The sequence below is a fragment of the Ambystoma mexicanum genome, chromosome 2p (genome assembly GCF_040938575.1).
Source record: "Ambystoma mexicanum isolate Mex_15411 chromosome 2p, UKY_AmexF1_1, whole genome shotgun sequence".
In the NCBI taxonomy this organism is placed as follows: Eukaryota; Metazoa; Chordata; class Amphibia; order Caudata; family Ambystomatidae; genus Ambystoma; species Ambystoma mexicanum.
The window spans coordinates 298849213-298876585 of NC_090923.1; the positions used below are offsets into that span (position 1 = coordinate 298849213).

The 27373-nt window shown below is 45.4% G+C and overlaps 1 protein-coding gene across 2 annotated transcripts in view; it reads right to left on the bottom strand.

Annotated features, from left to right (window-relative positions):
- The window catches only part of PHF2 (PHD finger protein 2), a 732343-nt gene that overhangs the window by 305227 nt on the left and 399743 nt on the right, over positions 1–27373 (bottom strand). For both annotated transcript variants that reach the window (XM_069643584.1, XM_069643583.1), the window contains exon 3: positions 18444–18558. In XM_069643584.1, coding sequence (XP_069499685.1) covers positions 18444–18558 — 115 coding nt within the window. The remainder of the gene's footprint in view (positions 1–18443; positions 18559–27373) is intronic.

Genomic DNA, 27373 nt, shown 5'->3' on the forward strand with positions numbered 1-27373 from the left:
CCAGGGTGCCGGGCCGGCAAGCCGGGTCATAGAGTGGAGATGACGCCATTATGGGACCGTGCCTGGATATTTCCTTTTCCTGAACCTCGGGACCTTCGACCATGAGTTTTGTTTGGATTTAGGGGAGGCCATAGGGTCCGAGTCAGCTGTCGCCTCAGTGATAGGTGGAGGCGAGGGCCTGGGTGAGTCTGGATGCATAATGTTTTCAGCGTCTTCTAGATGGCTAATTCTTCTCAGTGTACCCTTGTAAGAAAATTGAAAGGCTGTGGGAAAGAGCCATCTGATGCGAATTGTTTGGGCTTGAAGGAAAGTGGTTAGCGGGCGGAGGGCTCGCCTCTTCTGGAGAGTGAGAGGAGATAGGTCTTGATAAATCTGGAGGGAGGCCCCGTGGAAAGTGATTTCGTCATTGGAGCGGCATATTGCCTTCGAGGTGAAGAAGTGCACCCTGGTGATAATATCGGGTGGGGCATCAGATTCCTCTCCGCGGCGGGGGTGCACCCTATGGGTGCGGTCTAGGAGAAGCTGTGAATCCTCCAGGTCAGGGAGGAGAGTTTGAAAAAAGAGGCCCACGTATCCAGCCAACCCTTTGTCTGGGACTGAGGCCGGAACTCCCCGAATTCGGAGGTTGTTGCTCCGGGCCCTATTTTCCAGGTCCTCCTGCTTGTATTCTAGGACTTAGCATTTGTCTTGCAAGAGTCTAATTGAGCGCTGAACCTCGGTTAGGGCGGCGGTATGGTCCTGGCTGTGATCTTCAACCTCCCCCAGTCTCTGTTCTACCTCCGAAACCCTCTTGTCAGTGTCCTCTAGCTTAGCGGTAAGCTCTGTCATACAGGACCGGAATTCAGATTTAATGTCAGCCATAAATTCACGGATGTCTTCTTTGGTCGCCAAAGGCCCCTTGTTGTCTAGGGATTCCCGTGGGAGCGGAAAGGGGGGGTCTTGTTTCTTCGGTCTGTCGGACGACATCAGCATTGTCGCTATGTCTGAAGACTTGGCGGATTTCAGATGCTTGGACATTGTGTTATTTGTCATCGGCGGAGCAGGGGCTGCTGACGGCACTGTAGCTGTGGCGGTGTGTCGCTCCAGAGGCCGCCTGAGGACCTGAGGAGCCCTCCGGGAGCCTGGAATGTGTCACCGGTGTGGATCAAAGCTTTATCCTCGGAGGGAGAGGCTGTGGGTCAGGGCGCTCCAGGAGGCAGAGGGGAGGAGAGAGGTGGGATATCTCTTATGTAGGCCAGGCTTACCTCCACCTTGGTTTTAAGTCACCTCAGGAAGGTATGGGGCCTCCAATTGGGTGCCAGCCGCTCACCCGGGGAGGCAGCGAGGCCTGTTGGTAGGGGGGGGGGCGTCTCAGTTTGGAGAAAAGCAGCTGCCGGATGGAGTGAGCCGGGGCGCCCCAGGAAGTGTCCAGAGAGAGAGAGGGGAGGGAAAGGAAAGGGGGCAAGAGTCGCGCATGCAGGCCAGAGGGGTCCCAGGTTAGAAACGCGCAGGGTCTCCAGGCTAGGTGCTGATAGGGTTACTAGATGAAGTGGCAAGATGCAGCATTCTTTTGGGCTCACCGCGGTGGATGTTCCTGCCGCCAACTGATGTGCAGGGGTGAGTCATCTGTCCCCGCTCAAAGTTGCAGCCTTAAAGCTCTTCCCTGGCAACTTTGACTGGGGGGGTTCATGTGTTGGTAGGAGCAGTGCCCCCTCAGAGGTCTGTCCGCGTATGTCCCCTGGCTGCTTCCGATGGTCAAGGAAGAGCGGCTGACATGGCCGGTGAAGATCCTAGCACGTTGAGGAGGGGCCGCCCTTTATTCAAGGGGTGAGCAGCTGCACCATGGAGTGGGCTGGGGCGCCCCAGGAAGAAGGGAGAAGGACGTGTGGTCGGGCCCGCCAGCCAGCGTGTGCAGGGTGCAGCACCCACATCCCACAGGCCCCTGTAGGGGGGGAGAGAGTAGACCCCCACTCCAGAGCGCCCTGCTCGTGCAGGCGAGGAGTGCCCCAGCTGGCGGAGCGGGGAAGCGGGTCAAGCGGGCCGACCCAGGTCGGCCCGCTGCTATGGACCGCCTCAGCGTTTCAAAAAAAGGGGAGGGTCAGAGCAGGGGCCAAGTGGGGCCCACGAGGGTATCCTCGGCTGTGTGACAGGCAGGGGCGGGAGAGCGCTCACTCCGCGCTGGGCTCTGCTTCCTCGAGGAACAGCAACAGAACGGAGGGGGAGGGTGGCGGGAGAGCTGAGGCTGGGTGAGCGGGACAGGGGGGGCCCTGATACTCCGTCGCAGTCAGGGTGAGAGAGCCGGGGAGTTGATCCGGAGAGGCACCAGCTGTTGTAGGCAAACGCTCACCCGGGACTCAAACGCCGCCGACGATGATCCGGGGCGGACGGGAACCACCTCTCACTCTGCTCCAAACAGTGCGGTCCCGTCCGCCATCTTGGGTCTCTCGAGCCGCGAGGAGGTAGCTCACCCCAGGCACCCGCTAGCCGCCCCGGAGACGTGTAGGAAGCGGACCACAGGAGCTCCAAGCCATTACATCGCCCCACAGGAGTTTGTGCAGTGCGGCAAGGCGATTTCGCTGCTTTTCAAGCCAGTTGCAGCGGGCATCCCACAGAGGCCATTAGAGGAGCGTCTTTATGGATGGCGCTCCAGGCCACGCCCCCGGTGCATAGTTACTTTAAAGAAGGGTCAAATGTGTTACTACAGACTCATCCCGTGCAGGACACTAATCCTTATAATAGGGCAAAACCACAAACAGAGGTGATAAATAAATTAAAACAGTTGGAGAAGGTGGAATGTTGTCTAAGGGAGACATTAAATATTGATGTGGAATGATTGGAGGGAAACTGAAGGCCTTGTAAAAATAGTTAAGGCCTTCTGTCATCGCCACCAGTGAATATTATTATGTTTCTTTTAACGTTTGTGTTTGTGTGTACTGTTGAATCCCTAGCCATTTAGTCTATGTCTCACAGTGGCGCTATTTGTTATAGTGGTGTTTTTCTATCAGGTTCTTCTGGGACATTACCTATATGATTAGAGCAGTTTGATGAATACTCTGATTATAAGGAAAATAAATTCTCATATGCTCCCATATTCATTGTAAAATAAATATGAATAAAGGCCCGAAAATGTGCACCTGACAGTAGCCATAGATTAGTGATAATTTAATCCTGGTTAGTAAGCAATGATGGGGTGAGTGACTTCATATTTCTGGCTAGTTGCCTGAAACTTTCCAGTTTGACTTCTAAATGAAATAATAGGAGGTCATGAAGGTAGAGATGAATGGCTGCTTGTATCAATTAGGACCAGGTTTTTTTTAATCACCATTCACCAACATTGTTTTGCAGAAGTGAAAAAACTGGGTAAAGAAAAAATAATTGCAGCCAAGATTTGAATAGAATATCGATTAGAGACAGATCTTCAGTCCACAATAATTTAAACGCCAGACATAACAAAGTACTACACTTCTAATGAGAGGATCTATATTAAGCTGGCCCTTGGAGAACTTTGAATCTAGACAAGAGACGATATATGTTTTACCCTGTGGTTCACTACTTAAAATGTGTCTTCTTTCTGGTTGCAATGTTAATTCTATTAGAGGCCATAGAGACAAAAATATACGGCATAGTTTTCTCAGATCATGATTCTGTGTTCCAAACACTGGAACTTAAACACAAATTGCTGGTTCTTTACTCAATAACATACACATTGTAAATACCTTAAAAACTGACACTGAAAGGTTCAGGTAAAAAAAACCTGAGTTTTGCAGAGGATAACGGTATTGTATGGCACGTGCCATGATATTTTGGTAGTAGAATCTACTAAAACATTATGTATGTAAACATAACAGTCAGATAAATTCTCGGATTATCAGGAAAATACTCACAGATGCGCTTTGAGGACACTTCATGTTTGATTACTCAAAACTGTTGTTGACATAGTTATAACTGAAAAAACTGAAATGGAAATGTTCTGCAAATAAAACTACTTCTCTAGAGGGTAACAGTAAAATATGTTATAGTATGGCATACTCTAAAGACATCGGTCAGTGGATGAATAGTTAGCCAACCCTCTTATGTTAGGCAATTTAAATAGTCTTGTACACCTTCATCAGTTGGGGTTACAAGCATGCGTCAGATGTCTGCAGATGGGAGAATTCCTTACAATTGAAATTTATAGCCACTTTCTTGGATTCTCTTGAGACCAAGCTTGATGTTGCACATATTCACAGTTTGCCATCCACTTTGATCCATAGCAGCGAGTTTTCCAGGGACTTGACCCTCTTTCCCCAACCTAATTCACATGAACGCTCAGCGTTCATTTCAAGGACTCCCCGTAGCACTTCCTCCATCCCATCCTCTGCCCGCCCTCCAGGATGGTGATTGGAAAGAGAATGTGTCAGCTGACCCAGGATTATTTACTCCTAAGTAGCTCCCCAGAGCAGCATTGCCCGGGCAGCCGCTCCACCAAGGCAGCCTTGCTAGGGTAGCCGGCTAATAGCTAAAGCAAAGGGCACCCTCCTAAAAGAGAACCCATCCCTGTTTGCCTGTTCGTCCTAGGTCTGCCATGACAGTATGCTCAGGTCTGCCCTGCCAGGTTTCACCCTCACAGTATGCAGCTACAACTATACCATTGCTACACTGCTAGATTTTGCTTTCATTGTGTTCTGTGTCATTGCATTTTACTCCCACAGGGGTTCCTAGCTGGGGTCTGTTTGCATTTTGAGTTTTGCTGTCAGTGTGTTCTGCCATATTACATTTTCTTCCCACAGGTTTCCTAGACAGGGTAGTTTGCATTTTGAAATGTGCAGTCAGTGTGTTCTCCCGCATTTCATTTTGTCCTTCACTGGCTACTGATCGGGTGATCTACCTTCAAGGTAATGTGCATCACCCACAAGCTCTCCACAACACAGGACCAGAATATCTGCAACATAAATGTGCATACCACAGGACCACCAGAAGCCTGAGATCAGCTGCAGAACTCCTCACCATACAAGTGCCCAAATCAACCAGAATAGGGGACTTGTCTTTCACAATCCAAGCACCCACCATCTGGAACTGAATCCCATTTACCATCCGCTGCATGGAGGATCACCTCGCCTTCAGGAAGAACCTCAAAACATGGCTCTTTCCCTCAGCATCCCGGCACACTTAGTCCATCTCCTGGGTGAACTATTACTCCCCCCCCACCCAATGGGAACGTGGAGGCACATGGTAAGTCTAGAAGGTTAAACCTAGTCGTCCACAGAAAACATTTCAGACAGGCCTTATGAGAAACTGCAAGGCATAGCTCCTACTAGGTCTCAAACTTGCTTCTCTGTAATGTTGAGCACTCCATCACAATGGAACATAGCTGTACCCCTCCGGGTATGGTTACTCACCCGCACACATCTGCAATAAAAACTGTGCAACTAGACAAACCCAACCTGTGCACATAATCTGTCTCCCTGACTCTCCTTGTGCCCCGACGGTCCATAATGACACCCATCCTCTCTTCCAATTTCTGCGGGCTGCTAGTATGGACCTAGCGACTACCCACCTACCTCTATGCTGGCAAAAAAATGCATTCATTAGGGACCTAGTCACTCCTTAACTATCTTCGTGCTGGCTAAAACATGCACACATGAATTTTATAATCCAAGGTCCGCCAATGGACGTTTCGCCCCACAGTGCTTCAAGGTCATACCAAAGGCAGTAGGCACTATATAAATACCATATAATATAACACAATTTAACATAACAACATATACAACAGGGATAGATATCATTTAGTGCAGCAGGCATAGTAACATTTACCTGTAATGGTTAATGGAGAACATGTAACTATGTTAAAGGGAGAGGTGAATAGTGAAACAGTGTGGGATTTCCTTTAGGGTGTGTTAGAGATGTTATTGTAAAAATCTGCATTGAGGCCAATGGGTCGGAATTAATATACATGCTCAGAACTTTGACGATTCAGACTTATTTATTTAAATGAAGTTTGTAACAATGAAGTTTGTCTTTACTCATTAGACTGTCATAATACAGTGCTTGTACACTAACATGGCACTTGATATTGCAGTAGATTGATCCAGGAAAACAAGGGACAGACATAGCTCACTGTTACTACAACCAGGATCTCCACCATAATTAAATTAATATCTTCCTTGAGATACACACATTCTTTTGGAATGGCCCTGACCTTTAATCTGTGTTCAGTTACTTACCCATTTGCTTGTTATGGTGTTATAAAGTATATGAATTGCTGGTCATAAATGAATGCTCTCTTAGATCATTCCTCGCTAATACTCAATAAAGACTGACCATTAAGTTGTAAGATAAGCAGGACCTGAAATTCCACTCAGCTATTAATCACAGGAACAAATTCTTCTTTACACATAATACTAGATATGAATTTTTTACAACCTGAGTTAAGGAGGGTTGAAATGTATAGCATAAAGGAATTTGCATCTCAAATTAAGCATATGTTGTTGTGGGATTAAGAGGTACTGCAGGTGTTATTTCACTCTTGCTTCTATTTTAAGAATCAGATTAGATTAACCCGAACAAGTACCTGGATCTGATTTTGGTAACCTACAAATATACACATGGAATTTTTCACCTATGTTGGTCAGTTGGAATTCCCATACATATGTACCTTGATGACAGAAAAACAAGAAGCTACAAGCGATAAAACCAGGAAATATGACTTTTGCTGCTACATACTGCCTGAAGTTATCAGTGCAGATAACATTCCCTCCCTCTATTTTACACTTCGGGATGTGAATGAATGCCCAACTCTTTAAAGAACATATTGCCAATTGCTGATCACTCAATCCACTTCAATGGATCAAGTCGGTGTCAGGATGGATCGAAGTGCATCAAGCGGTATGAAGTTGTGTCAAGTGGAAAAAGCAGAAACACAAGTCCTAAAGCCACTCTAAGTGAGCCGAGCACGGTCAATCTGGCTTGAGGATGTCTCAAGGTGATAAACAGTATTCCAAGCTTCTGGGTTGCCAAGAGGTCCAATCGTGGGTCTCCAGGATAATGCAAAACCTTCTGTTCTGTACCTTCACTCCTCCAGGACATTGGCTGGTACCTACAGGGGTTCCTTCACCTCCAGTGAACAGGATCCTGGTTCCAGTGCAGGCAGCAAAGAGGCCTTGGTCCACAGCAGTTTAGCTTCGCTGTTATCTAGGGATGGTTATCAGGCAGAGTTTCCCTCTGCCTTGGATGCCGTCTGTCTTCACCTCTCAAGCAGAGGACTTTGGAGAGACTGTACTCCCAACAGATGTACAGTGAATCTGTCACCTTGTCTTGAGAGTCCAAAGATGAATGAAAGAAGCACGGGTGCCCCCTTACTTATAAAGGTAATATGTCACAGGGGGTGGTCCATACCAAACCTTCAGTAAGGTGTTAAATCCAGGATGTTGTAGCAAATGCCCTTTTTCTTTTGACACCATTCTCAGGATGCCTTGTCTTGCAGGAAATGGGGATGTATGTTGTATGGAGCCCTAACAGGAAGTAGGATGGTGGCACCCCTCTAACAGCCTTCCTCTCTTCCACTCTAACACCACTCCTTTCCCATTACTGCTGACGTCAAAGGGAATCCACTGGTCAGCACCCTAGTGGGAGTGTGGCTTTGTTTTGTCAGTGCTTCGTTTGAAGCACAGACTTTCAGGAGATCTCTTGGTAAGAGTTCCAGTACCTTGAAGGAAGGTGTTACCCTTTCTCCAAGAGGATAAAAAGAAGCAGCCTGCAAGGATCGTGGACATGGTGTTGACATCTCTATTAATATGTTTATTAAATGATAAGGAAAGGCCTAACTTTCCCTATTGCTATGTAGGTGTTCCATGCCTATATAAATAACTAAGTTGCTCGTCCCTCGTCAGGAAGTGATAAAACAGAAAATAAATCTGCTGTCCAAAAAACGAATCCTAACTAACACTACCACTATGCTAACAAAAATATGGTCAGGAGAATTTCTCCCTTCTGGTTGTCTTTACTCAAATGAATTTGTCCTTGGCTTCAAGCTTTTTGTTAGTAGGTTAATTTCAAATAGCCTTCTGTCACCCTCTGTATAAGTACTCCTAATTCTTCCACAGGCTCTGTGGGGTTTCTCTGTAGGGGCTGTTTTCCAGGAATCCCTTTTGTGTCTCTCTCTCTCTCTTATCTTTTCCTCAACAATGAAGTGCCTTTTGTACTTTGGCAGTATATACTTCCTCAGCTGCAATAACATTTCTTGATAGTTAAGAATCCCCCTCTCCTGCAGTGGTTTGCTTGGCTTATTTAACTCTGTGGGCCTCTGTTGCCTTCCTTTCACAGGGTTCTTCTACTGGTTAACAGTCTCGGCCTCTTAACATTTGTAATACTATTCTCCCCTCTTGCCAGGGTATTTGTATGTCACTCTTACTAATATCTCTTGAAGCAGTTATCCTGATTCACTTCCTCATTATTATAGTTCCACTTCCTCGACTTCAATGTTACTGTCTCGTCAAATTTACTCAGACGGGTTCCTGCTATTTCATAATGATCCCCCAGCGGCCTCCTGGTTCTCCCATTCTTCCTGGTACCTTTGATTCTGTGGGTGGAAAGTCTCTGGGGCCTCGATTCGCTCAGGGTCTCTTTGGTTGGTTGTTTTCTCCACATTCCTGTCTTCTCCGTTGTCCCACTCTACGTGCTCTTTCTCAATGCAAGCTGGAATTGCTATGGGTATCCGGATGGTTTGCTGCTTTCGCAGCATAGTGGTTTTGGCATTGTTCTGTGGGCATCGGCCTACCACAAAGTCGTAGTGGTCACGCCACCCTGTCTGCTCCATGGTTTCTCTCTCTGTGTGGATGCTGTGCGCCCAGTGGTTTGTCTTGGTCAGAGAGCAGTTTCCAAAGTTGAAGGCTCAATGGTGCTCAGTGTCTCATCCCCCCCTGGTGTTACACTCCCAGGAGGCATCCCCTGGTTGCATATGCGTCTCGCTGTCTTGACTCGCTTTGACGTGTCCTGCTCTTCTAGTCTCTTCATCCCAGTTAAATGGAGATTTCTGTTTAAAGGCATATATCATCTTTCTTGTTGAAAACATATTTTAGTCCCTGGATTATATACTGTTCTGTGCATTTCATATTCTCATGTAAGCCACCATGGGGTTTGATTTATGGAGCTCCTCACAGGAACGAGAGTCCTTGTCCCAAAAGGGGGCATCTTTGCCAGTGAGGCCCCACTTACCTTGACCCCTTGAGAGGGTGTTGCGGAGCAGGCTCACCTCCCCAGCCTCACAGGAGCTGCCCCCTTGTGGAAAAGGGATGAATTCCTTGCCCACCTGTCAATCACTGCTAAACTGTTGGTGCTTCCTGTTGTGCTGCCCTTTTTCCCTACTTAAGCAGCCCTCCAGCCTCTTTCCTTTGCAGTTCGTGAGCAGGTGCAAGTGAATCTAGGTCACGCGGCCTAAGCCTTGCCCACTTGCCACTCACTGCCAAACCTTTGGTGCCTTCATGTTTTGCTACTCTTTTTCCCTACTCGAGCAGCCCTCCAGCCTCTTTCCTTTGCAGTTGGTGAGCAGTTGCAAGTGGCTCTAGGTCACGTGGCCTGAGCCCTGCCCACCTATCAATCACTGCTTAACTCTTGGTATCTTCTTGTTTTGCCGCACTTGTTCCCTACTTAAGCAGCCCTCAAGACTCTTTTCCTTTGCAGTTGGTAAGCAGGTGCAAGTGGATCTAGGTCATGTGGCCTAAGCCCCACCCACCTTCTTAGCCCTGCAACTTCCTTTCTGCTCTTAACTTATAGATCAAGGGAGTCTCTCACCCAGCATCTGAAGTGAAGGGCAGATGAAGAAAAGGGCAAATCCTATTTGGACCTGTTCGTACCGGGAGGACCAAGCCCCAAACCCCTGCCCAGACAACAGGTAAGCACAAGCCGACATGTAATTTCTCCCCCCATCCCCACAGGCCATCCCCACCATCACCAGGCAATGCCATCACCCCTTCTCTTAGGCATGGACTCCACAATGCATCAACCTCAACCACGTCAGCCTCAAGCTCATCAGCACCCCCTCACCATCCACAACACGGATGTTGACGTTTGCCAATGTTTGCTCATCTATCACCCATGCAGCAGACATCACCAACCTACACACAACCTTGACTCCATCTTCATCACCGAGACCTGGCTGACACCCACCTCCAACCACCACCTAGACATCCTTGTCCCCTACAGCTACAGCATCCAAGACAGAGACCGGCCAGCCAAGACAGGCAGAGGCCTCACAGTCATCCCCAAGACCTCATGGCCTTTCACCAGACTTGCCGTCGACAACATTGGCTCCTTCAAGTCCTCTCCTGTCACTTCATGCTCTCCCTGATGGACACAGTCACCTTCCATCGCATATACAGACCACCCAAACCCACCACCGCCTTCAACAGACACTTCACCGACCTGATCACCACCATGTCCCTCATGCACCCAAACATCATCTTCCTAGGCGATTTCAACCTCCCAGGCAACAAGACGACCAACCCGATTAAGGAAGTTCTCCTCGGCATACTCGACACCATCAGCCTCACACAGCACACGAAAGACCCAAGGCACGAGAAAGGTAACATCCTCAACCTAATTATCACTGCAAGTGGTCCCCCACTACAGCTCTCCTCACCCGCTTGACTGTTTTGACTACCTGGCCGTGCCTTTCAACTTCCTGCACACCACTCCAGGCAAGCACTCCCAGCAGAAACCCATCAGACAAACCTTCAGGTCCTTCAAGAAAATCCCAGTGGAAGGCCACATGAAATACCTCACCAACCTCGACCTCACACGGCCAGAACACACCCAACCGAACTACGACTCTCTACAGGAAGCATTCAACGCCACACTCTCAGCCTCCATAGACCAGCACTCACCTCTGAAACAACACACCTGCAAACCAAAACCATCAGCACCCTGGTACATGCAAGAACTGAATCTCAGCAAAAGAGCATCATGAAACACAAGAAAACCTTGCACCGCTACAGGACTACATCTGACCTGGTGCTCTTCAAGGAACTCACAGCAACCAACCGACAACTAATCAACACAGCCAAGGTCTCCTACTACCAGAACCCCATAGCAGAAGCTGACAACAAAAGCAGTGCCCTCTTGAAAGTGGTCATTCACTGTGTCAATCCGCTACCAAACGCTCCAATACCACACTCCACTGAAAAATCCACTGCTCTCAACACCTTCTTCATCTACAAAAACATCAAGATTTGCCATCACATAGACACCAGCCCTGCATCCACAGACTCACCTCACATCCCTCCTCGCAAAATCTTCACACCCTGGACAGAATTCAAGACACCATCTGCAGAGGATCTGAGAGAAATTCTGGCCACCCTCAAGCTACATCTTATACAGACGACATCCTACCAGCATCCACCCACAAGACACTCCCCGCACAAGCCTTTCCTACCTGGCGATCATCAACAGCTCCTTAACTCAAGTCACCTTCCCATCGACTCTAAAGACAAGACAAATCCTCCCTCTTCTAAAGACCACTCTGGACCCCGAAAACCTAAGTAACTATCACCGTATCACCCTTCTTCCCTTCTTAGGTAAGATCATTGAGAAAGTGGTAGCCGCATCAACTGCAGCAACACATCGACACCAACAATTTCCCACAATGTACCATCTAGGTTCAGAGCCAGATGCAGCATGGAGTGGCCACCATACAGGTGGTCGACAATACCCTCAACATCATTGATGACAGCCACCCCTGCCGCCTGGTTCTACTCGACCTCTCGGCCACTTTTGAGATAGTAGATAACCAGGTGCTCATGGACACCCTACATCAGCATGGGAATCAGCAACCTTGGCTTACACTGGTTCATGTCCTACCTCACCAACCACCAGCAGTTTGTTCAGATGGAGATGGACTCCTCTAGATAGTTCATGCTAACCGTCACCTGTGGAGTCCCACAGGGTTCCATACTCTCCACCCATGATCTTCAATCTATACATGGAGCCGCTGGGAGCCCTCCTAGCTACACACAACATCTACATCCACGAATACGCTAACGACCCACATATACCTCAAGATCAACTCATCAAGGACATCCACAGGCTCAAAACCTACCTCTCGCTGATCCACTCTTGGATTTCCAATGCATACTTGAAGCTCAACCCCTACAAGACCAAATACCTACGCCTTACCAACAACACCGAACACACAGACATACAGACCTAGCTATCAACAATGCACCCTATGGGCTTCACGCCCGAGCTCGCCTCCTGAACCAAGTTCCTCAGGTTCCACATCGACAAACGCCTCTCCTTCAAGACACACATAGCTAAAAAAACTCAGACAACTTGGTATCAGCTCACCCTACTGTGGAAAGTCAAGCCTTCATCACTCTGGACAGCTTTAGATCCACAGTTCAAGCACTGTTATCCATCCTGGAAACAGGTTATTACCCTACTAGAAGGCCTCCCACTGTCCTCCTTTGTGCCCCCAAGAAACGTCCTGCATGCGGCTGCACGCCTCATCATGGGTCTGTGCAGATATGGCCACATCACACTGGCCCTCATCGACCTTCACTGGCTCCAACTGCACACACAAATCACCTTCAAGTCCTGCTGCTTCATCTATAAGGCAGTCAGCTAAAGTCATCCAGCTACCCAACAGAGAATCTCGGGCAGACAGCACACCACCAGCAGCCAGGACAAAAATCTGCAAAAAGGAAAGGACCATAAAACAAACCTTCTCTGTCTACACCCCAAGACTATGGAACCTTGGAGATACGATTAGCAGACCTCCCTTCTAGAAAGAGTTACATGCATTAATGTACTTACTAAAAATCAAAAAGCTTGGGCTATTCTACCCACCCTCACCAGAAGTAATTTTGTCACATGCCCTGCCACTAACTTCATAGCAAGGAACAACCCATCCTCCATCATAACATTCTATGTAAGCATCACAGAACATGCATGGCTAGCACTCAAAGTATGCTTTTCTCCCTAGTAGCATACAGGTGAAATCCTGTAATACTAACTATAGTATATGCCTACTTACTTGTCGCAGTTTATTATGCAGTCACACTCAACCCAGGGAGTTCCTTTCCCCGCCGAAGCAAGGTGGAGCACAATAAAGCACTGTTTATTCAAGTTCACTTTGTTGTGGCCTCCAACCTGTCTCGCACCCTACCCCAACAAATACTCTGTGTCACCAATGGACTAGGAACCAGGACGGTGTGTAGTAAGAATATATATTTATTAATGTAATCATCAAGATTTGAGAGACTTACCTCAGCCACCAATGCTGTGGCAACAGCCAATATCACAACTAGGACTCGGTTATATAAAACAACACAGGTGAAATTTTCAAACTTGCAATAACAACTTACACCAGATTTTATATTACTTTAACCAAAAAGAACATTTGCAATACAATACAGGATCCACAGCAATTACTTAATTTGAAACAATTTATTTTTAATTTTGAAAATGTAACAAAAAATGTATCATGTGCTCTAGAAATTGCCAACATACATCAATATATAACACAAAATCTGAACTGTTCAGCTCGTTATCCTTATTTGCCGTTGTATGACACACCAATTTTCCTTAACTCATTAGTCTCTTGTTCAGTTGTTCTAGGTAGAATGTTAAAGCAAATGTCAACTTGTTACCCGTTCCTTTAGACATCATTACCCACCAATCTTCACCACTTTTAGCAATTTCAGTTCCAAGATTTTGGTTCTCAGTGTTTTAAGTTTTACACAGAATAGGACTAAGTGCTTCAATGTTTCATTTGCATTAGCACAGAATGTACACCTGAGATCTGCTTCCGGACATTTCTTTGTCAATTTTTTGGGTTTCTTTAGTTTGGATAAAAATGTAAACAAAACTTCAAGAAGAATGTTCTGAGACAATTACTGGGGAACTTTTCCAAATATTTTGGAAGCTTACTTAGAGCCTTAGATTCTGGTGCATTATGCCGCAGGCATCTGTGTTGTGCTCTCAGGTCTGTGGTTTTGACCAAATCCTGTTGCCATAATTTCTTCTTTACTACATTCGGATTGAGTAGCAGGACATCTTTGGTGATATTTAATTTTGTGAGAATCGTTTTGCAAGGTTGCATCTATTTGCCCAGCGTTGTTTCAGTTTCTTCGACTTAATTTGAAACAATACTTTTCTCCCAACAACCCCCACCCTCCAGGCCTCAATTAAATATGACCCCTTTGATTGAAAGTGCAAGGTGCAGGGAGTGAGGACAAAATGAACAAATCGTTGGGAAGAAGGAACTCAAATGAAAATCGTTTTTCAACACACTTGAAAATAAAAGGCAGGACTTGATAGTTTGAGGAGAAAAATCAAACAAAAGAAAAATGTTGTTTTGCAACATACATGCAGATGGGATACAATACTTAGTAATTCTGGTTTAAAAGGAATGGGGAATTTTGTTTAACACCCTACACACTAACTTGAAAGGCGGTGCTTTATGGATTACTTCTTTTTGGTATTATGGACACCTCCTCCCTTTCTATGTGGAAGTCAAGGATTTCAGAAACAGTGAAGCAAGTCTTTATAGGCTATACCAGCTATAACATACAGAGTATGAGCTTTGTTGGTTTCGAATTCTAACACAACTCATCACAGGATTTTTTATATGGGAATTAATTGATTTACTTTAATCAAATGTGCTAAGGATCTACACAGCTTCCCTCCCTCCTCACACTTTAATGAAAAGTATTAAGGCTGGCTGCTCCCAACACAATGCAATTTCAACGGAGAGTGGTTTTCTATGGGGGAATACGTTTGAGTGATATTTAATAAATCATGCGAAGGGCCTACCCAGTTTAACCCCCTCCTTGACCCAACAATGGGAAGGGATAAAGGCAGACGACTCCCCACACAATTGATGGTTTTGGGATATCTACTTACATGGGAGGCTTTGTTCAGGGACAACAGCAGGGCTCCTATGAGGACAGCACAGGACTGGTGAAGGCTCTCAGTCAAGGATTTCCTCCTGCACCCAGACTCCTTCTGCTCCTCTGGTGTGGGTTACAGCTAGCTTGTTCATTTCCCAGCCACTGTCTCGAATGCAAGGACTGAGGCCTCTCTGCTAGTTGTTCCTTGCATGAGTCCAGCAGCAACTCTCTCCCAGAATAATTCACCATAAGTCCAGTTCTGATGCAAACTTGTATAGCATGGAAGACACTCCAATATGGTCATAATTCCTGTGGTCAGGATTGGCTAGTTTGTTCCATTCACCTTCCCCCACCACACCCCCTGCCTGTTGATATAACCAGGAGTTGAGAAATATGAATGACATAGGCTGAGGGAGGAGAATGGATACTATTTCAAATTCACAAGAATTAGTGCATCTTTTGTTCTGAAAAATTTCATACAGTAATAACTCCCTAGGTCTTTCAAATAATCTCATGATGATATATGTATAAGTCCTATATTTTATGGTGAATCAGACCATACTAATTTTACTACAGTGCGCCCTTGCTGAGCAGTTTCTTCTGTGCCGAAATAGCTAAAATTGGGACAGTTCCCTGTTTAAACCTTATTTTCATGATCTACCCCCATGCCAACTCTCCCATTACTCAAGTGTAGGCAAATGGCAAAGATCATACTTTTCCACATAAATTAGGCACCTCACAAAAATTACATTTTACAGGGTGACAATGGGCTTTAGCTCCTGTTTAATGTGAACCCCTGGTGGGCTCTACACATGCTGCTCATATTATTAAGGAAAAACTGTATTCAATGTTTCATCACTGGCAGGGCATAATATGGCCTCAGTAGGTAGGTTTCCATTTCCCTGAAAACATGTGACCAGCCATCTGGTTTATCTGCGTTTATCTAACATGTCCTTCTGCTGGACTTGCTCATTGCTTAATCCAGTTTTATGTGAAGCTTGATCTCAAGGTTACGTCTGCAGGTCATGTTATCAGCAAATAATTGACCACCAGACATTCTTCTTGGTAGGGCCAGCTCCAAAAAGCCTGGAGTTCAGATTTCAAAGGGTCTTTGTTCAAATGCATTTATAAAACTACTTATTCCTTTCTTTATTATGCTTTAATGCTGTGATAATTAAACCCTGCAGCTTTAAATATGCATGCATCCAAATGTTTTTGTTTTTATGGGGAACCTGACCTCAAAAGGTTGTGTCTATTGGCTGTGTTATCATCAATCGCCCACAACTGAATCTCTAGCTTTGTGTTTCTCTCTATTTTACTGAATTTACAGGCCGGTGGCCTCGGTGAACCCAGCCCCCAAAGGTTGGAGTCACAATTCCAGATACCCAGCAGCTCAGTGGGGGAAAACAAACAGCGGCCAGTTACCTGCATGGGCTTAAAGGAATAACATTTACCTTTGGCACTGTATGTTTCACATGTTGCATTTCAGATTACATTTAAGCCTGATGTTCATACATCCAGTCTTTTCTTTATATAATATGAACAGAAATTAGTTCACTCTATCCCCACAGGCAGGCCATAGTTACATCAGGGATCAGTATTCAAATCTACACCAATGAAATAGGCTTTTCTTCGTCCATGCTGTCATTATATGATGAAACCAGGTCTATTCCTTGCTGATGAATGTAATCTGTCATTCACTTTAATTCTGGATTTGCAAATGCATGGTTTCTCCTTTTTAGCTTCCCCATGTGCTTTGCTGCACTTTTTAAATCTGTCCATTTGTAATGTAGTTCTTAAATATTACAGTTGAAATGACATGAGTATCCCTTCGGTATTGTCCACGCATCGGCCATAGTTAACATAGGAAACCAGTGTTCACTTTTACCACAAGTAGGCCTCTCCTTCTAAATTATGTCATTTTAATGTTGAAAAGTAAGTGTTTTTATTCGTGATGAATCTAAAGCGCTTGGCTTCACTTTAGATTTCCGGATCACAGTATTGTGCTGCGTTGAGGTCAATGTAACATGCTGCTATCTGTCACTTTAAGTACAATTGTAGCTTTTCATATTTTATGAAAAGAGCATTTTCAGCCACACATGTCTTTTGCCATACATGGGGCACATCTAGCTATTTTAAGTTTTCAGCCACATTTTCCTTCACTTGAGCGCCTGTTCATTTTGGTAAAGTTCAAAGAGGTCCATTTCTGTTAATGTCCTAGGCCTTAAGTCAGAAACAAAGTGCTTTGGGATAGGCCTGTATTTTAAAATGGATAGCACCAGTCAGCTTCCCTCTTAAATACTGGCCTGGCCTTTTCAGTTCTGACATGCAGGGCTATATTTTACCCCACACATTATAATGTAGGAGGTAGTTTAGAGTACGTCCTACAAACCACAACCCTTCTAAATCACACCTATTTAAAATACATCAGATGCTGGTTATCCCTATGATACAAAATGTTGCGGAATTTGTTCTGGCAACTCCAGCACTCAATATCTCAGGCAGGCAATAACAGTGACCATTCAAGGAGAAATCAATTTTCCATCTAGCTCTCTTGTGTGAACATTGACTGGCCATAAGACTCACATTATTACACTAGGTACTGAATTTACACAGGGAGTTCCTGCAGTGACACATCTGAAGCACAGCAGGCTTCAACCCACTTTAATCAAGCAAATGCTACCATCAACCTATGCGCCCACCGAGCCAACTGCCTGAGGAAACTGAAGAGGGGCATCATGACCCTGAGGGACAGACACTACCCGGGATGCACATTGGTATTCACACCTTTAATGGGGGCTCGGATTAGGGTAAATTAGCAGAAAATTAGGTAAAGCAGTCAGGTAAAATCATAAATGCGCTCGGCCTCATGACAGCAGAGTAGGATGGAACATTTGGTCCCATATAAGCAAACCAAAGCACCATCATGACTTTGCAAACATCTAACAGAGTCAAAAAACAAATAAGTACATGTGTATTACGTGCACACTAGATAGGTCTATGCTTTTAAGAGATGCTCTAAACAAAAATAGAAAATTGATATAAGAATGTAGATTTACACATTTTCTATGAAAGCTATACATTTGGAGATAATCCTATGAAGCAGAAAACAAGAAGAGCACTTGTCTATTCAAAAACGTTTTGTAACTTCTGTTTCACCTCCAACCCTTTCAACTTTTGAACCTTGTGAAGTGCTCAGAGACCCTCTGGGTCTAATAAATACATAAAGAAGAATTTCAAGCATGCATTCTACTTTCCTGGTGGATATCTCATAAGCAGCTGATCTCTGGCAAGAAGGGAGCCAGCAACGGGAACATTGAGTAGATTATCTTTGTATACAGGTATAGGTTGTATCCTGTATTTGCAGCCACAACTCTCCTCCTGTGTTATTTTAACAATGTCTTCATGTTTTAAACACCCTACAAATGCTTCATTGAATTATATATGTATAGGTCTGATCACACTGCAGTAGTTGCAATTTCATTACAGTATGAACAAGGCTACAAACATAGTTCCGACGTTCAAGAACACTTACGCGCTGAACGCATTTCACCACAGGTTTTTCACTCATCAATAATTTAAAACCAATCAAATTCCTACCTTGGGAACGTTCGACTTCGAAGTTCTTTTATGAAAATTTGACTGCCATTCTGTACAGGTTTTACCTCCGGTAGCTGTCCAGTGTCGTGCTTATGCCAATTTCTTTTCTTTTTCACTAAGTAGATATAATTAATAATTTTAAAATCGCATCTGTTAAAAGAACAACAAAATATCGATATTTACAGGTATCAAATGCATTTATAAAACTACTTATTCTTTTCATCATTATGATTTAATGCTGTGATAATGAAACCCGTAAACAAGAAAGGGTCCTGCCTGTAGGGATACTATTTGGTTGCACACTAATTCACAGTGCAAATTTAATTACATGAACGGCACACTGGCAGCATATTATTTACTGACAAGTTGTGCAGATTTTTTTTTAAAAAAAGCTTTAAATATGCATGCATCATAATGCTTGCATTATTGAATCGCAATAGTGGCTCAGTAGTGATAAGGTTAGGCAGTAGTAGGTAAGCCTAAGGTTGGAGGCTGCCTCTGATGGAGGTGGGCTTGAACAGACATTGAGGTTTCATAAGTCACCATTCCAACTAACAGACTCTCACTGTTTCTGCTCAGAGATACAGGGACACTTTCCATAATTTTTTCCAAAGCCATTCACAGACATTCAACTGGCACTGCACCAGCCCCAGCAGCCTCTCTAAGGTAATGATATGTTGCCAGACTCCCTCCAACCCAGCCCCATCAGCCCTCAAAATGCCTGAGCTGAAAAGCTTCACAGAAACTGGCCAGGGCTCTTGCCCCTAGTCAAACCCCCACCCTTTCCTCTTGATTGTGATGTAACACAATCCCGATACGGTATTTGACACAAAGTTAGAACACTGGGCTCCACGGGTCACAGGACTAGCGCATAAACTGGCTGAATATCCCCTCTTTCAGACTTCTAGAGGCACAAGCCTGATCTGTTGATGATTCTGCTACCAGTGATATTGTAAAGGGACTGGCCTGACATACCGAGCTTCAGCTGGAACGCACATACAATGATTGACACCTAACCAATCACTCCTGCCTTCCTGAGAGCACACTAATTCATTTTTCTCTGCTCTCCATTTCCCTGACCCCTGCCCTACTTAACAGAGTGTACCATTTAGACCTTGAAGATTGCAACGTGTGGGGGAGTTGAGCATCCAATACATGCCTTTCTGAGCAAAACTACACATCAGGTACAGACAGGCACAGATAATGGGGAATCTGCAGGAGGGGCTATGCAAGCTGTAATGCTATGTTTTACAGACGCTTCATTTCATCTCTGCCTGAGGAAGTGCAAACATTCCAAGAAAGCTCGAAACCATGCGAAATAAATGACTGTTAGCCTAATTAAGTTATTGGTGTAAGTGATTTCAACCTGGCACACACCCAAGTCTCGCCCAGCATGTAGTGCACAAATGACACCCTTATTTAGTTGTATCTACAAGTTCAATATTCTGAACAATATACCACTCATATCACAACCTTCTCCTGAGACCCCCTGGTCACACTGAACCAGGAATCAGGCTAGTTTGTAAGGGTAAATATTTAGTTATTTATTTATTTATTTATTCAAATCACGCATAAGTTTACTATAGATATATATACGGGGCAGCAATCACCCACAGGGTGACAATACAATTCAGAAATAAGCCAGCAATTGAATTCACCTATAAGGAGGCAACATAGAAAACACAGGGAAAAAGAACAGTTTGTTTTGCACACAGACAGCATTTAGGTTAATGTTCCCCTGCTACGTTTTGTTTAAATACAAATGAGCAATCCTACACCAATGTGAGTAGGCAGCAGGTTTTTAGGAATTAAATACAATGGGCCTCATTACAACCCTTGCGCTCCCGGAATGAAGGGGGCCGGTACAGGACCGGCCCCCTTCATTCCGCAAGCGCGTATTACAAGGCTCCTTTCGCGGGACCCGCATCAGACGTCTAGTAAAACCAGATGTCTTTTCCAGGTCCCGCGAGGGGAAGAGGGAGGTAACAATGGGACATTTATAATGTGCCCGTTGTTACCTCCATCCCCATTCCCATTGAGCCCTATGTGCGCTCAAATGGGAATGGTTCCTGCAAGGAGGAGTTACCGGGTCCTCCTATGTCAGAATGACCCGTTAAGTCCCCATTGCAGGAACCCGGTAAAGGAGCACGGTTTGGAGGCAGCCATGGAGCTAGTGCCTCCATGGCTGCCTCCAAACTCATAATGAGGCCCAATGTCTAGAGTTATAGGCAATCCTCCCTTACAAACAAGAGAGAAACCCTTATTTGGCAAATAACACTTTGAAATGACAGGTGAAAAATGGGTTTGTGAAATACTGCAAAAGGTGCAAAATGCTTAAATGGAGACAAGTTCCACAGAAAGCAACACTAATGGGGTCCTAACATATATGAGCGATAATATCAACAACAATAAACACTTCAGATCAGGATGGGATGGAAAAAGCACTTTGAAATGGTACAAAGACACGTGTAAATGTTTGAACTTTGCAAATTCACCGCAAACTTTTACATATGCAATATTGTCGAAATATTGTCATAAAGGGTCAAATACACTGTTCCCCAATGCATTGAGGCTGTAGCTGAGGATGTTAGGTATCAGTGAGTTAAAACTGAAGGAGTTAGAGTTTTTCGTGAGAGGGGTTTTTGCAAAATAGGTGCGAAAATGGAAAACAGAAATTTGGGTTTAAAAATGACAGATAGGTTTTCTTATACTATATTAAGGACTATGAAAAATAGAATGCCACACAGGAATCAGTTATTCACGGGCGATCATAACTCTTCATGCGTGATACTCTAGTTTCCGTTTGGTTTGGGAATTACTTTTCTTAATCAAATCAATAAGGAGTTATGGTTTAGTAACACAGCTGAGAGAAAAGTCTGCCCAATGATAGTTCTAACAATACTATGGTTCTGAATTAAAGAGGCGATGGGTTTGAGATTGGGATCATACAATGCAGATATATTATGGGTCACTGTTCTTCCTATTCATACTTACAGTCCTTTGTAATTAAATTGGATTGGGCAGGTCCACTGGCAAACAGGCACCTCTGGAGGGATTTGGATCAACGGCGCGGTTCTGGTCAAGTTTGGACTGCCTTCAGACTGGATTTGGAAGGGCCCCTTCTGGTTACTGGATACGGTAGATAGCCGGATGCAAGTTTTCAGTGGGCAAGCATAAAGGTAGCCAACCAAGTTGAATTAAAATTAAGTCCCTTCAAGTTTGGGATTTTTGCAATGGGGTCAGGCTAGCAATAATTTTGCAATGCTAGAATCTGGATTCTGCAAAGAATTCTGGAGTCAGCTATAAGTTGAAAAGTTCTGCAATAAGGTGCTGCACGGACATCTGGATGGGTTCTGGAAGTAGTGTGTTCTGGAAGCAGTGTCCTTATGTGTAGTGCCCTTCCTATATTCATCCATTACAAATTTGATGGCGTCGGCAGAACTCCAAAACTCACACCCATTTCTGTGAGTGGCTACAGGCGTACGCTTTGCTTTGGTTGGCAGCCTAAACAGAGCTGTCATCTTATGACAGGATTTAGGAACTCCCACCTGGATTTTTACCCAAAACATACTTTTGTACAATTTATTAACACAGATTAAGCCCACGGGTGAAGCCCGCGGGTAAAGAGTGCGGGGTGTTGGCGGCCCGTTGCTTTCCATTGTCCCTGGTGGGACGCCGTACCCCTGGCCATGCCCCCTCACCTATTCCTGCGCAGACCCCAGCTCAAATGGGTGAAGCCCGCGGGGAAAGGGCGCAGGGTGTTGTTGGCCCGCTGGGGGTGTTAGCGGCTCTGCAGGGCCTGATCTGCTGGACTGGACTGTGAGGTGAGCCACATACTGCTGTGGGCCTTCAGTACTGGGGGTGTGTTGAGCCATCCTCCCGCCCCTGGAAACCCCACGGATTTAGCAACTTTTCATAACTTTGGAGTGGACCCTTAGGGCCCCCTAGTATATAGGTCATATGATGGTGGGCCCACTTCGGAGCACAACTTCAGGAGCCCCAGATGAAGGAGATATTTCCTCCCCTTTCTTCCCTCATCACCTATCGCAATCCTCTCTTCTTTCAAATCTTCATGGTCCTCCGGTCCCAGTGGCTCACCGAAAGCCCATCATAGGAAGAAGATCGAGGAGGGGGTCCCTGTGTATGATCTCGGGGGTCACGCAAGGCAATGAACCATGGAATGGGACCCTTTGTGGAAAGGGAGAGACTATGAACACTGTTTGCGTAGAAAAGAGAGTCAAAGAGTGAGCTCTCCACATTTCTGGTTTGTTGGCAGGTCCCTCTGGGTCTTGTGGTACTGGGCTGATTTCTCTCCCAACAATCAGTTTGACCAGCCAATCTTTGGAAGGTTCTGTACACTCTGCCAACTTGCTTACTCCCGGTGGGGGTTTTAACAGTGAGGCTACTACTGACTTTCTGAACAAACTGTCAACCTGGTGTGAAAGGATCTCATCGGGCATCTCAAAGTTGACTGGAGGTTCAGCTACGCTGGCTCAACCGCTGGTTTTACCCTGTGCTCCCCTTTTGGAATTGGAACTGGCCCCCACTTATCCACACCTGGGCCTAGACCCAGGCCCCGATACCCAAATCCTGCAGTCGACACTGGTCCCTCCTAAAGTCCACTCATTCCCGCCCCCTGTGCATGTGACATTGGATGCTGGAGACGCGGGCATTGTTGGTCTGGGTCTGGACCCGAGAGAATTGCCCAGTTGTCCACCCAGCAATGGGAGTCATTTTCTGCCCGGTGTTAGCCTACCCCCTCCTCTCAACCCCTGCTGGGCTTCTAACTCTGCTATTAAAGGAGCATTTTGTCCATCAATCCCACCCTCCCTAGCTTTCACCAATTCGCCTAGTTACCCCTGTCATTTCTTGCTCTCAGAGCTGTCTGAGGTTAAAAATCTCTTACTTGTCCTGATTAAGGGGGTTTTGGGTGGCAAGGGGGAAGGAGGAGTGGGGATGGGAGGAATGTGTTCATCAGGGGGTGGGCCCAGGGTCCCGAATCCTGGTATGGCCAAGAGAATCAACCCCTCGCTTTCTGAACTTTCCCCTGTCTCTGTGGATAGGTCCACCCCTTTTTTGAAGAGCGGTCCTGAGGCGGTCATTCTCCCAGTACCATCTGAACGAAGGGTGGCCATTGGGATTACAGGGTCTTTAAATTCAGGGATTGAACCTTCAGCATTGCCAAACCCCAATGGGAGAGCTCCGGGAAACTTGCGCCCAGTGGGTGGGAGGGTGATACCATAATCCCTGGTCTATGAAGGCCTCTGTCTGGGTACCAGCCTCGTGAAGATGGCAGCACCTCTAGGGTGTTCCTCCATGGTGTCCCAAAATTGACCCCCTATACAAGAGAACCAAGAGACGCCCTCCATAACAAATGTCTTCACTGGCTGTGGGCAGTGGGGGGATGCGGGTATGTGTCCAGGGGCTCTTTGCTGGAAAGTACCAGACTGTCCAATCCCATAGCACATACGGACACTATCAAACTAGTCCTGAGGGATACCTAGATGTCAAGGGCTGTCTTAGAAAAATGCAATGTCCCTGAGTGGTCAAGGAAAAGCAACATTGCAGTTAGCGCATTTCCCATCACTGTCCCTGTGTGTCACATCGGGGGTGGCCCTAGCAACAGTCCCTTAAAGGGGCAAACCTGACTGCATTGGGACCGAGGCGCCACAGGAAATTGCAGGCTTCGAGGGCTGGTGAGAAATAATTTCTGGTTGAGAAGTTCTGTCTGGGGGCTTCTAGGAAGGGGGCAGTAATTTAAACGTCCTGCGGTTTATCGTTTGTTGTGGACTTGTAATTATGTATTTGAATTGTATTTTCAGCTTCATAACTGTATTGGTGGGTTGTACTTTGATGGCCTTTTTCAGCTGAATAAAGTTGTTTGACTGATAAATGTACATTTCTACCATTATGTACCCTCATAAAATTAGACACATTTTTCACATTCGATTGTCTACATTTACATTCAATTTCCATCTTTGTGAGAGCTGTATTGGTCATTCTATCGATTTTTTTCAATTTTGCCCATAACACTTTGGATTAATTGTTTCTAATTTGATACACCTCTGGGCGCTGATCAGTTGATCGTGTACATACAATTGTAAGCTTGCAACATTAATAGTTTTGCCACAATCAGTGTTTTAGTGTATCTTTGGTTCCTTATGTAGTAAGAACTCCTACCACATCTTCAACTGTCTAGCATGAGTTCAGAATTATAAGTTTGTATTTTTCACTTGTCTACTTATTTTGGCTGTTGTGTTGAATGTCAAAGTTCTGAGGCCAAAACAAGTAATTTCCATTCAAAATACAGTCCAGGTTTTTTTTCTTACTTCCAAAGTGAGCAGATGGGCAGTCCTTTGAAGTTCACTGAGAAACCTCCCCAACATCCTGCTCCTCCTTGTAGAGGGCAATTCTCAACATGTCCTTTGTTCTTTGGTCAAACAGCAGACGAATGTCTAATGCAGCCCCATTGAGTGGCTTGATGGGATTATGCGTGAACCATTAACAGCCATTAGCCTTCCTGTTCTCAAGGGAGTGTCAAACGGAGATGTCAGTTTTCGCAGGCCAGGCACTGTCAGATCAAAATTCACATGTGGATTGGCCCCAGACTGGGCTATTGGCTATTAAAGTATTATCATTTCAAATATAAAATATAAGCACAGTGTATGAAGGATTTAAACATGTTAAAAGAATTAACCCTTCACCAACATGCTTGAAATAGTGGATTTTGCAATTTTTCAGGACACAGAAAATACATTTAAGCAAGAGTTTTACAGCCAATTTCTTTAGGCAGCTGTCAGGCTGTGATGCCTTGATTCCTCTGCCTGCCTGGAGGATCCATGATTCCACCACACTTTCCTTTCAATAATTCACTGGGGAAAATAACTGACCTTAGCACCAAAACAGCACTTTGAAGATTGCCACCAATTAGGAAACTGTATTTAGGGGCATTTTCAGATTTTAGCCATTCTGTGTGCTTGTTTCCAGTGACAGGTGACCGATGACAGATGACAGCAGTGATGACAGATTTCAGCAGTGATTCCTGCATTTACACCACTTTGCCGGTGTATGTGGCAGGGCATGCAGCTCTTTTGGTCGGTTATGAACTCTGCGCAATTTTGCAGACTTAGTGCGCCCCGGGGTTATTGCCTCTATTCTTGGCAATTTCCTTTCCCCATTGGCAAAGGGGTGCAGCGTGGCGCAGTGGCCTGGATAAAAATACTCCACATAGGCTTGTTTTCTTCTGGATCAAATATATATATATATATATATATATATATATATATATATATATATATATGATACATTACTCACCGTAATCGTATTTCTGATGCTTGTATCTGCTTAAATTCACTTGCTGTGCATAGGCCGACATCTAGTGGAAGCTGCGGAGTATTACAGTTTGTTTTTTGAAACTCAAAAATGGGCGTCGACACAGGGCGTGCCAGTAATACTATCCCTAGTGTGACGTCCACTGTACCCAAGATCCCTCACGCGTCTAGGATCCTCAGATTGTATTTTCTCTGACATGAGGTAGCATGAGGAGTAGCGCGAGTACAGATAATCCATGCAGATAGACAGAAAGGTAAGACTACAAGCCATCATGCGCCTTCTCTCAGAGGGGAGGAAGGGTGGGTCGCATGTGAATCTAAGCAGATACAAGCATCAGAAATATGATTACGGTGAGTAATGTTTCCCTTCTGAGGCTTGTGGAATCTGCTTAGATCACATGCTGTGCATAGATTAGCAAGCAGTACCTGAAGAAGGAGGTGAGATGTGAAAAGGGTCATGAGCAAATAAGTGTCTTAGAACCGCTTGTCCCACTTGTGTATCTGCCTTGGAATGTCAATGCAGTAATGCTGAGTAAAAGTGTGAATAGAGCTCCAAGTAGCTGCTTTGCAAATGGTGTCAAGGGGTACATTTGCAATGAAAGCCAGAGTGGCCCCAATGCCTCTAGTAGAGTGGGCTCTTGGCGTGAAAGGCAGAGTTCTTTCAGAAAGTGAGTAACACAGCTGGATACAGTTAATAATCCACTTCGAGATGGCACCTTTAGAGACGCGATCCCCCTCTCTGCCTGTAGCTACGGAGACAAACAATTGATCTGTTTTTCTTAGCGGTCTGGTCTTATTTACATAGTAGAGGACCGCCCTACGCACATCTAGGGTGTGTAGTTTCACCTCAGCCGAGCTTTGCGGGTCCTGGAAGAAAGCCGGAAGCTCGATGGACTGGTTTACACGGAATTTAGATATAAATTTAGGTGAGAACCTAGGGTGTGTCCGTAAAACCAGTTTGTCTTTATGGACAGTAAAGAAGGGATCCTGCACTGACAGAGCCTGAATTTCACTGACCCTTATTATAGAAGTAATAGCTACCAAGAAGGCCGTTTTATAAGTCAGGTGTTTGAGACTGCTTTTATGCATGGGTTCGAAAGGAGGGCCCATGAGCTTGGCTAGCACCACATTAAGGTCCCACCCTGGTGGTGGGTTTGAAATAGGAGGGTGAAGTCTCTTTACTCCTTCCATGAAGGCTTTAACTACTGGTACTTTCCACCACGAAACCTTGCTATGGGAAGTGGTGTAAGCCGACAGGGCTGCCAGGTGTACTTTCAGTGAGTTAAAAACCAATCCTGCATCCAGCAGGTGGAGCATGTATGTAACAATAGTGGAAGGAGTGCAATGAACGGGGTTGATTGATCTACTCTGGCACCAGATAATGAACCTCTTCCACTTGTCAAAGTAACAGTGCCTTGTGTTTGGTTTCCTAGATTCTTTTAGGATGTCCATACACCTCGGTGGCAAATTGAGATGTCCAAACTCTATGACCTCAGGAGCCATGCTGCCAGGTTCATTGAGTTGGGTTGCTGGTGCACTGTTTGACCTTGGTGCTGGGACAATAGGTTGTACCAGGCTGGAAGTTTGATGGGCTCGCAC